Raw genomic sequence first — 12,357 nt, forward strand, 5'->3', positions numbered from 1 at the left:
ATGGATTCAAGTTCATTTTTAAGTGTGTGGATATGGATGCTTGATTGTTCTAGCGCCACTTGTTGAGAAAAGACTGTCCTTTCTCCACTGAATTTCTCCACTTGGCAATTCTGGTCAAATTCAGTTCTCCATCTATGTGTGGGTCTATTTCTGGATTCTCTATTCTGTTCCCCAGATCTTTTTTGTCTGTCTTTTCACCAATACCACGCTGTCTTGATTACTGTAGCTTTGTAATAGTTCTGAAATTAAGTAGTGTTCGTCCATCAACTTTGTTCTTTTTTCAAAGTTGTTTTGGCTATTGTAGGTCTTTTGCATTTCCACATGAAATTTAGAATCATTGTATCAATTTCTATATAAAATCAATATAGTTCCATTAAATTAGTGCCTGCTCTGAGAAAATTACTGTTGAACCCTGCATGTATTTTTTCTTTGCCAACGAGCACCATGTTTTGTCAGCAGAGGGTGCTGGAAAGATACTGCAGGAAGAAGAGATTTTTCCCTCCTGTTCCAGCGTGCTGGCTGGGCAGGCTCTGCAGTACTCGGGGTTTATCTCGTGCCAGGCTCTTGCAGCTCAGGAGGGCTGTGTGTGACTCCTGCAGTGCATGTGGCACCCCCGGTGTGTGGATTTGCTAGTGCCCAGTAGCACAGGCAGCCTTCTGGGCATCTGGCTCCTGCAGTGCACATGGCTGCCCCAGGCCCCAGATCCTGCAGGGCAGGTGGACTCTCCAGCACCAGGCTCCTGTCATGTGTATGCTGCCTCCACAGTCAGCGTCTGCAGTGCATGGTGGCCAGCAATACCCACTGGCCATCGGCTTCCTCTGGCACCCCCTCAGCCAGTCTAGTCGTGGAGTGTGCCTCAGTGAGACACCTCCCCATGGACAGCTGGGAGTCTGCTGGGCTCCCCCTGTGCCACGGCCTGGAAACCCTCAGGAAAGTGAGCTGGGGCAATCATACGGCACACCCTGCCTCTCCGGGGGCACTGTCCTTCACCCGAGGGCCAGTGTCTTGGAAATCATTGTTTCATATATCTTGTTCGCTTTTGAGCTATTTTCAGGTGGAAAGGTAAATGGTCCCTGTTACTCTACCTTGGCCAAAAGCAGAAATCTCAAAAGGATTATTCTTCTTCAGGAAACAGTAAATATTTGAAATGAGTCAGCTTCTTTATGACTTCCCCATTCCTCTGGATAACTGACCCTTGCACAGTTCTACAACTTTGAGCTCAAGAGTGTACTCTCTAGGGAAACCGAGGTTAATAAATGAAAACTGCTCACATCCGTATACTGGTAACTGTGATTGATGAGGCGCTTGCGGCTCAGGTGAGATGGTCCTGGGCACACATTCAGAATAGTTTGTGTGAAGAGCTGCTGTAGCCTTGTGTGTACAGGGCTGGGTTTGGGGTAGAGGCGGAGGGCCGGTGAGCTTCCTAAAGTCGTCATGCTCCCCCCTCCCCCCCGATATTATCATTGGTAATTCTGCACTGCTCTGAATGAGAATTTTGGTTCCCGGAAATTTGCACCTCCATCTCTTCTGAAGAATACTGCTGATCTCCTGGTGTGGTGCCAACTCTGCTGTCTTCCTTCTCTGTCTTTTAGATCCATAAACCTTGCTTGATTTACTGATGCTGAACTGGTGCTGAGCCTGGACTTCCCATCAAGCTGAGTCTACTTGTGATGTTTTTCAACATGTGGACATGCAGAATATTGTCTGACAACTTTAGAAGAAAACAGTAATTAGTCAGATCACTTGTTCAATTAACCTTCGGCGCCTAGCATCACTCAGCATATGGTTAGCAGTGGTGACCCAAAGGTTTTCTAATGGATGGGTATCTGCTCAGATTCTTTTCCAGTTTGCTCAAAATGAGATCTAAGGATGTCTTGGTGGGGGATAAAACTTCTCTTTTGAAAGCAAGTCAGCAAGGGGACGAGGTGGCAATTATTAAGTCAATAAACATTTATTAGCTCCTAACTATGTAAGTTGCTTTCTGTTTGTTTGTTTTTTGAGTAGGAAGGCAATTAAAAAATGAGCAAAACAGCCCCTTGTCTCACAGGGCTTATAGTGTTGGGTGGACGATGAGAGAAGTAGTCAATAGGAGCCAATATAAGCACCAAGCCTCCTTACTTAGTTACGTTTCTGGGCTTTGTCTCAACTGTCAGAGTCAGATCTTTGCTGACTTATTAATCCATCCAATGTCTAAGTCGATCTCAAGTTTTCTATGTGAAAATTATTATTTTCAACCTACACTCACAAAAGGAAGATCTTTGTTCAACCTTAATGATTGCTCCTATCAGTACGCAATGTGGCTACGTTTCATGTGAGTTTGAATTATGGAAATCTTAAATACTGCAATACGGAAATATTAACAAACTTACTTTATGAATAAAACTTGAAGTCATGTGCATCCCCACAAATGAAACGTTTGTAAAGAATGGCAAAATTTCAAAGTCAACTGGCCAAGTGACTTACAAACTTGGCTCTCCCTATCTGCCACAGGAAGCGCCGTGTTAGCCAGTCAACAGAAATGCCGGCCAATTTTGGTCAGGCAACGTGTGAATTTGATTTATGTGAGACCATGAGAAATGCATCCCTCTCATAAACTATGGCTTCTATGTGCTGCTTTGATAAGCAAGCCACGGTCTTCTTTTCTGAGCGTACATCCTCTGGGCGTATGCAGCTTCCTTTCCTTTGTTTATAATCCCCTTTCATCTGCTCAGGTACTAGACAAACTCCTTTTCATATTTCAAGACTTAGTTCGAAGGCAGGCTTTCCTTAATATCCTTTCCATTCAGACTTCCTTCGTTTTTCCTTTCTCTAGGCTCCTTGGACAAATGCACAGATTTTTTTTTTTTTGGAAAACTATTTTGTAGTTTCTTGCACGTATCTTACTTACTATTGTGAAGGCAAGTACTGTGTCTGAGGTTCTGGGAAGATGAAGATGCACGACACAGAACCCATTGCAGAGGAGGAACTCAATAAAATGTTTTAAAAGAAAATCCACACACTTAGCAATTATATACAGGGTGCCTATAAAATGTACTAGGCATGGTGGAATGCACTAGAATGAGCAGTGAGAAACAGGACAAACGTGGTCCTTGCCCAAACCTCCAGTTTAAGGAGGGAGACAGAGACTTGAATAATAATTGAAATATGATGATCAGGAAAGAATAGAACATCGCTGAGAAACTTAAGTTTGTCTGGGGGATTATAGAATTAATCCTTAGCACCAATGTTCGAATAGGAGCTAATAATGGGAGATGTGTGCCCCCGCCAGAAGCAAAAGTCAAGGAGTCCTCTGCCCACGAGCTACTGAGAAGGACTCAGACGTCAAAATACCTGTTACAGGTGTTCTGAATACTCACGGAAAGAGTGTAACTATATTTGAATGGATTGTATGTCATAATATGTAATAACTAAGGTAGTGAATTTTGGTTTCCAATGTGTGGTCTGAAAATAATGGGGAAGGCTTTGCTGCAGGACGAGGGAAGCTCAGGCAAAGCAAATCCACATCCTTTGCTGCATCATTTCTCCACGCGGTGCTGGGTTTGGCTTTATCCTCCCCCTCCCCACCTCACCCCACGATCGAACTTTCGAACTTGAGTTATTTCCTTGAAAATGAATAACAAAGGAACAGCAATTAAAATGATTCACTGCCTGGAGATGAAATTAAATTTAGAAGAATGTCACTTCATGATCTGTTCATAAATTTCAGATCTCATAATTTCAATGAAATATACTGAATTTTCCCTCTACCAATAAACAGTATATACTGCAACTACTTATGGCAATGCAGTCGAAAACAAACTCAATATAGGCAGCCACCCAGAAGTCAAAGGCTCAATTCATTTGGAAGGGCATAGGAAAAGCACTAATATTAATTTGGCTCAAGTGCCACGTCACTGGAATGCCAAGGTCATGGATACCAGGCTCACTGGTGTGGACCTCCCCGCACGCCTGTTGTAGTGTGCTGGGGAAACTGACACAGGATGAAGAACTCGGCTTGTATAGGGACAGGCGCACAAGGTAACTGGTGGGTTGCTACGCTACTTCTTGGGATTTAAAAAAGACTATTATCATGGGCTTCTTAACTCCCATTGCATCACATCTACGCCCCTCCTAGAGTGGACTTTCTATTATATTTACGCACAAGTCTTATTTTCCGTATCAACGGTCTTCACCCGCAATACATCCCATCTAGCACAATGGCAGGCACATAGTAGCCATTCTGTAAACGTTAGGTGAGTAACTGAACTTGTTTAGCAAATGTGCATTGAGTACTCCATGCCAGGTCCGGTTTTAGGTGCTGAGGATACAGTAATTAACAAAATGCTCAAGGTCCCAGGTGTCATGGAGCTTACATTCCAGTGGGGGAAGAGAGAGCCAGTGGACACTGAGAACATGTAACATGCTAGTTAGAGAGAAGGGCTATGGAAAAAGAGAAAGTGAGGTAAGGAGGAAGGAAGCGTTAACTGTGGATGGAGAGGAGTGTTGCCATTGTACCTAGGATGGACAGCGAAGGCCTCTGGTAAATCTGCTGAAGAATCACAAGGGAAGTGAGGGGACAAGTCACTCAGTTGGCTGGGAGAAGGTTTCACCAGGGTCGAAGGAGCAACAAATGCTAAGACCCTGAGATGCCGTTGGGGTTGGGGTGATGCAAGAGAAATAGCCGTGAAGACAGTGTGGCTAGAGGGACTGAATAAGGCGGTGAGTGATGGAGACAAGATCAGAGAGGTGGCAACTGGGACGGGGTAGGGGTCTCAAAGGACAGATCACATAGGGCCTTGTAGACCAATATAGACTGTTTCATTTTTACATTGACCAAGATAGGAGGATTTTGAGCAAAGGAGTGACGCGATACATTGAGAATAGATTTGGGGGGGTGGCAAAAGTGGAAGTACCCCCACTACCAATTAGTCTCTCTGAATAAATGAAAGAATGAAAGCCAATTAGTAAGCAGACAAGAAAGAATTCATTCTTGTGTGATTCCCAGTGTTTTTCACTCCACTACAGATAGCCCTCTGCCCTCCTGACTACTCCTATATTTTTTAAGCTGTGTTTCTACCCTCTTTTCTCAACTCAGGTCAGCCTGAGCTTCCTAAGGTCTAGGTCTGTCAGTCATAAGTAGTCCTTACAAGTGGTATGACAGGAAGTTATGCAAATTCTTTGTTCAAAGAAGAGTCTGCAGAACAAACATGTATGTATGTCTATAAAGCATATATACCACCCACGCTCATGGTCCTCACTTGTGCTAACAGTTCAAATGCAACCTCTGTATGAGGTAGCTTTAATTTCTATGGATATGTGGATGTGGCTGGCAAATGACCTTCCTGCTCTGGAGATTAAAGAGGAAAGACATGGGAGAAACCAGAGTGCTGTAGACTGAATGTTTGTGTCCTCCCAAAATTTATATGTTGACACCCAATCCCCAATGTGATGGTATTTGGAGGTGGGGCTGTTGGAAGGCGATTAGGTCATGATGGTAGGGCCCTCATAAATGAGATCAGTGCCTTTAGAAAAGAGACCCCACAGAGCCCAGCCCCTTCCACCACATAAGGTTACTGTGAACCAGGAAGCTGGCTCTCACTAGACACCGAATCTGCCAGTGCCTTGATCTTGGACTTCTGGCCTCCAGAACTGTGAGAAATAGATTTCTGTTGTTTATAAGCCACCCAGTCTATGGTAGTCTGTTATAGCAGCCCAAATCGACCAAGACACAGGGTCCACAGTGTTGTTTTTCTATAATACTCTGGACCTAGAATAAAACCTAAATGTTATTTAAAAGGACGTGACATTTAGGGAGGTTGACAGACCCCATTGGCTAGGCAGGACACTTAAAGGTGGAGTTACTAATTATGTTAGTTTCCTAGCATAATATTGTTAGATTTAGACTTCAAAATATGAATGTTTCTGAAGTGTAAAAAGAATTCATGATTAATCATACAGATTCCCACTTAAATTATATGTAGAGATCCAAGTTCTATATAAAATAGTCTAGTGTTCTAAATGCTCATTTAATTTTTTCTCTCATTCTTATTTCCAAGGATTCTAAGATTTTCTAAACCCCAGTCCTTGTTAGTAAAAAATAAAGAGCAATTCTCTGCTTACCCAGGTCTGCCCTTTATATATCCATCACAGTCAGATTCGTAATTGCATTAGTGACACACTTGAAAACCAGTTTGACTTAGGTGGTTAGTTTTCAGTGTAGATCAATAATCACTCTTAACTTTTTTTTTGGATCATGAACCGCTTTATGAAATTGCTGAATGCCGTAGACGCTCTCTGTGGACAAATGCACATATGCGCACACACACAAGATATGCAAAATATCTTGCATCCAATATATCCCACAGATTTCAGGGAATCCACAGACTTCCTGAACCCTATCCATGGAACTTCTCATAAGAAGACAAAATATTTAATTACATTACATGTGCATTCAGTCTAGTCCACTGTCTCTACGTAGTGATACAGGAGAAATCAGGCTCATGACGATGGAAGGTGGTGCATTTTCCCCTAGAATTTATACTTTGCTGTGATTATAATTTGTCTTGTCAACTTTTCCTTACTTAGTAAGGGTAATATATAACTTGTCCTCTTACTAATCTACGTGTTATGGAAAGGTGTTTATTTTCCAGCTTCTCATTCCAATGCACAGTTGTTTCAGTTTGTATGTGGGTGACTCCCATATGTCCAGGAAAGACTACGACAATAAAGACAAGATCTAGACATTCAGATCTAGATCTAGATAATACATTTTCTCACTGCTGATAGACTTCGGTTAGGGTTTTCTGTAGCTTGTGACCAAAACTGAATCAGAGATCTCTGGATAGTGAGATATTAGATTCTTGGACCTTCTGGAAGATTTTCTTCAAAGCAGTGAATTAATATTCCTAATTAGTTCTGCTCCTCCATTCTGGGTATGCCACCTGTTATTGTTCACTGGCTTTCTTTTGGTTTTAAGATAAGGAATGAACTAGTTATATTTAGGGTTCCCCCACTGAATAAGATAGAGTTTGGAGACTACAGTAGATCAAGCCGACAGCCCAGGCTTACTTGCTTGGATCTGCTCCTTTGAAGTAGGCGTTGACCGTTTCTGTAAATGCTGCTGCAACGGGCAGGGTGTCCTGGGCGCCCATGGTAAGGGGGCTGGGTCCTCTGGAAGAACCTGCAGGAAATGAAAGACTTTCCTTTATTATGGACACAGGGACACCTTAGTGCATGTAGGACTAAAAGTCCATTAGAGGATCACAGGATGAAATCTGTTACTGAAAAGACATGTAGTGTGCTAAGAACCAGAACTCTAAATATTCGACATAGAGCTCAAGTATTTAAAAGGAAATATTTGGCTGCCTTACAGACAAACACACTTGAAATTAATCCCATTATGTATTTTACCACAGAAAAAAATCCAAGCAGAGAATAAAGCCATAGAGGCTTTCAATGCTTTACATAAAGCACAGGGCAGTATTTGCATGACAGTTTGTACAGCAGGTAATTAATACAGGAAATCATTAGTTTCCTATTTGAGCATTCACCCTATACAGTTGCCCAAACACTCAAAACTTTTGGCATTCCTTCATTTTAAAGGAGAAACAGTCATGGGGTACCATGTTACACATGTTCTTTTCCAGATTATTTCCATTTCAAAAAGCCCAATTACCCTCAGATCAAGCAGGGTGAAGTTTACATGTCCAAAAACACACACAACCAAAACGTACACCTTGACTCAGCACAAACACATAAATGCATCAATTCACACTGTTAAAAAAGACAGCAGCTCTCCTGTTTATTGAACACCTGCTACATACCAGGCACTGCTCTGGATACCTTACGAGGATTATCTCATTCAAGCCCCAGACCAGCCTGTGGGACAAGCATTATTATTCTCATTTTACGGAAGAAAAAACTGAAGCTCAAAGACGTAAGTGACCTGCGCAAGATAACACAGTTCTTTAAGTGGCAAAACTAAAATTCAAACCTAGATTTGCTGCCCTGCAAAGTTCATGTTTTTCCCATTAGACAACACAGTCTGTCTAAATTAAACATAGTTTTGTGCAGTTTTGATATGACCTGAAGTTTCCAAACAGAGCAAAGTGTAGACCGTTGTCTTTGTTGTTAATCTCTAGGCGTGGTACCGAACAGTAAGGTTTCAGTTACGACGAAGTATTTCATTATGTCGCAAGCTCACTGCTTCTCCTTCCTATAAACAACACACATTCTCCCTTCCCTTCCCTTTCCTGCCCAGATGACATATTTGACCCTTCACCTTCAGTAACTTTCGTCCTCTTCTCTGGCTCTGACTCAATCTACACTTTGTACATCTCCCTCCTTAATTAGATTTTCCTTGACAATTCCAGTTCACTCTAGTCTCTTCTTTTTCTATCTTCCCTTGGCTTTTGATATCTTGAGCTTGGTAATTGATCATTAACAAACATTTGCTTACTATCTACTACGTACAAGGCACCATGGTAGGTGCTGGGGATTCAAAGATAAATAAACATAATCCTTGTCCTCAAGGAGTTACAGTTCAACATGTTAATATCATTATTGTCATTATCATCAATATTCACTACCAGCATTATCTCCATCACCATTATCCGTTGCAGACTTACTATGTGTTTTGCAATTATCTATGTAAACATGTGAAGTAAGCATTATCTTCATTTTGTAGTTGGTGGAACCAAGGCTGAGTTTATACAACTTGCACAGCTGGTATGCAGAATATTCAAGGCTGGTACCCAGAAATGTAGAGTTCATAGTTTAGGCTCTGAGGACTACATTAGTTTGCCACCTGGGTAGTCAATTACAGGGCCATTGGAGGACAAGCAAACAATTACAGCACCATCGGGGGAGTCTTAAGGGGAAGTATGCACGTCTAAGTCTTTGCCACCCCCAAGACTGTAAACTTTTAGAAGGAAGGAATGATGACATGAGCTTCCTTTATGGGACCTCCACAGTCCCTAAAACAGAGCCAGGATTACATTGACCTCTCATTAAATCCACATCAAAGCTTTCCTTGTTGGATCTCTGGAAGGTAAAATTTGGGCACATCTATAAATAAAGACGGTGCGCTGAGCAGAGGCCATTGTTTCGATTCTCACCATTATATCCAGGTCATAGCCACAATGTGATTGGATAGATAGATCTGCAATCAAATAATTAGAGCAATCTGGTAAAGGCTTTAAGAGTGCTACAAGCAAATGGCTATGAAAACACTTCATGCTGCTTGGATAGGAGAGGGCAGGGTTCATCGAGAAAGTGATACTGGAACCAAGGTTTGAAGATGAGTCAGATCTCACGAGGGGAAAGGAAGAAGCCCAGCATGTACATACGTGCGGAACTGAGCAAACACATGGCATTTTGAGAAACCACAGAACGTGTGGTCTTATTTGTGTGTATGTGTGTGTGCGTGAATGTGGCAGGTATTGAAGGGTGAGACAAGGCTTGGGGGGTTAGGAATTAGATCATGAAGAGTTCTGTATAAATATTTAGGAAAATTTGTCTTTATTGTATAAGTGATTTATGGGCATCAAAATTAGAGTTACTTTTTGATAATCTAATACAAATCTGTGGACGCTTTTCAGAGCACGCACATATATACAGCATTTAAATAATCTGAAATAGAATTACTAATTTCTTGAAGTCCTTGGGGTTCCTGGAACAGGGGTTAAGACACCCTCTAGAAGACGGGCGGCCTCTGAAATATTTGAAGTAGGGAGTTTATAATAGGGCTTGAGTTTAGATCACTCTAGCTACAGTGCAGTGGATAATTTAGTAAAGGAGACAATAAAGTAAGTGAGGAGAACTCTCAGAAAGAAAAAGATAAAGTTAGAAAGAAATGCAGATATTAGTAGATAAAAGGAATGTCATAGGCATGATATTTCTTTAGTTCTGCAAAGCATTTAAAAGTCTTCTATGATATTCTTGTGAATAAAATAGGAAAAGTTGGGTAGATAATAGTCTTGCCAAGTGAATCGACAATTAGATGAATCACCATATCCAATGAGCATGAATCAGTGGCTTTCTGTCCATTGAGAAAGAAGCCTCTGGTGGAATATCCCAGAGGCCTATCCTTAGTCTGGGCTCTCCAGTGCCTTGGATAAAACTAGAAAAGACGCTCAGAAATGGCACACTGTAGTGGCTAAGAGGTTGGGATTTGGCATTAGACATTCCTGGGGTTGAGCCTTGATTCCAACACTTGCCATCTGATTGATCTTTGGCAAGGATGATATAGTAATACCCACTTTGTAGGCCTGTTCTGAGGATAGAATGAGGTTAAGACATTTAACACAGTGCTTGATCCATAGTAAGCCCTCAATAATGATTAGCTACTTTTAAGATTATTATCACAATTTAAGATAATACAGAGATTATCTTAAATAATGACAGACTCATTGAAAGTACTCAAAATTATCTCAAACTTTTGGAATACTGGGCTGGAAATGATAAGAAAAATATCAGCAAAAACAAATGTGGAATTCTTATATACCAAGATTAAAAGTTAACCAAACAGGGGCTGGCCCCGTGGCCGAGTGTTTAAGTTCACGTGCTCTGCTGCAGGCGGCCCAGTGTTTCGTTGGTTCGAATCCTGGGCGTGGACATGGCACTGCTCATCAAACCACGCTAAGGCAGCGTCCCACATACCACAACAAGAAGGACCCACAACGAAGAATATACAACTATGTACTGGGGGGCTTTGGGGAGAAAAAGGAAAAAAATAAAATCTTTAAAAAAAAAAAAGTTAACCAAACAATTGTGGTTTGGGGAAAACTGGTTTGGCAGAAGAACATGTGAAAAAATATTTGGGGGTTTAGTTGACCATCAATTTGCTACAGTTGGGTTCAAACATTTCCCCTATTGGGCTGCGTCAGTGGATGAGTAACAGATGGATCACTAGGAATGAAGCTTTCACTGCTTTTTGTGTGCTTTGTTTTAAAGCCCATCAGCCAGCAACCGGAACACTTAACCACGAGCTAAAGACCAAACTCTCCAGGGTAATGATGCACAATAACATCTGTGGTGCTAGAGTCGGAATGCTTGCGTCCCCCAAAATTCATATGCTAAAAACTTAATGCCCAACGCGATGGTGTGAGGAGGTGGGGCCTAGCTGTAAGTCATTCTAGCTCCTCTATGTGGGATGTCGTCACAGCATGGCTTGATGAGCAGCTCCTAGATCCTGGCCGGGATGGGAACCAGTGAGCCCCAGGCCTCCAGGTTGGAGCGTGGGAACTTAAGCACTCGACTGCAGCCCGGCCCCTAACATCCTTTTCTTACAGATGCAGAAACTTTGAGAGCTTAAGTAGGTAGCTCCAATTCAGAGAGCATGCCACCCAGACTTCCAGCTGTTCTACTTTGCTGTTACAGTAGAGCGCATCAGAGGCGGGCGCGTCGGTCTTGACCGCACACTGTCATTAATATCTGACCCTGGCAGCTCGCTGATTCTAGCTGCACCTCCATTACAGCGGACGTTGATCTTGGCACCAGCAACCTCACCTGGCTGTAGGGAGGATGTGCACTGACCAACACCAGGTGTCACCAGAACTGCAAATTTTCCCTTCTGTCCATCGGGGGTTAGAAACAATCACTTTGAGAGCAACCTGAAGGATGGGCAGCAGAGAGAGCCGGCTTGTTTGTCGATAAGACTGATCCCACCCTTGCAGTCAACCAACCCAAATAACTGCCCACTCCACCGGGCCTGCTGGGCGAGAGCCCAGTAACCCTTACGGCCAGGAATGAGAATGCGGGAGATGGAACCAACGGACAGAGGCAACAGCAAGTCTCAGAATGCATAAAAGAAGACAGAAGAAATTCCAGGAATTGTGGGAAGCCGCAGAGAGTAGATATGGAGTTAGCTTTCTCTAAAAAAAGGTGGATCATATTAGTTAGAATTAGTAAAAAGATAAATGATACTCCATTCTATGATAATTTACAGAGTATATTCTGTATAACAGTGATAAAGACAGAGAATGTTGGAATCAGACTAAATTAAATTTGAATCCTGACTTTATCACTTACTGTGTGACCTTGGGCAAATTACTTAACCTCTCTGAGGTTTAGCTTCATCATTTTGTAAAATGGAGATAGCAGTTTCTACAGAAGTTGTAAGGATTGAATATGATGATACAGGAATGTCTTTGTTATCTGAGGATAGTCAGTGTCAGAAAAAAGTCACTTAAAAATGAATGTATTTAAACACTTCCTAAAATTTCATAGTATAAAATGATAAAAAGGTTTGATTGGGACTCTAAGTAGTCAAACTAAATTTGCATAAAAATCTTTTGTTAACAAACCACGATCAAATAACTAATGAGTTCTTAGAATGAAAAAAATGATTTCTGTTGATATTTTGAGGAAGGGCATATT

General features: G+C 42.0%; 1 protein-coding gene across 29 annotated transcripts in view; it reads right to left on the reverse strand.

The window, feature by feature from the left end:
• The window catches only part of SGIP1 (SH3GL interacting endocytic adaptor 1), a 198,500-nt gene that overhangs the window by 15,770 nt on the left and 170,373 nt on the right, over positions 1 to 12,357 (reverse strand). For all 29 annotated transcript variants that reach the window (XM_070592718.1, XM_070592725.1, XM_070592710.1 and 26 more), the window contains one exon: positions 7,048 to 7,159. In XM_070592718.1, coding sequence (XP_070448819.1) covers positions 7,048 to 7,159 — 112 coding nt within the window. The remainder of the gene's footprint in view (positions 1 to 7,047; positions 7,160 to 12,357) is intronic.

This window comes from Equus przewalskii, chromosome 24 (assembly GCF_037783145.1).
Source record: "Equus przewalskii isolate Varuska chromosome 24, EquPr2, whole genome shotgun sequence".
NCBI lineage: Eukaryota > Metazoa > Chordata > Mammalia > Perissodactyla > Equidae > Equus > Equus przewalskii.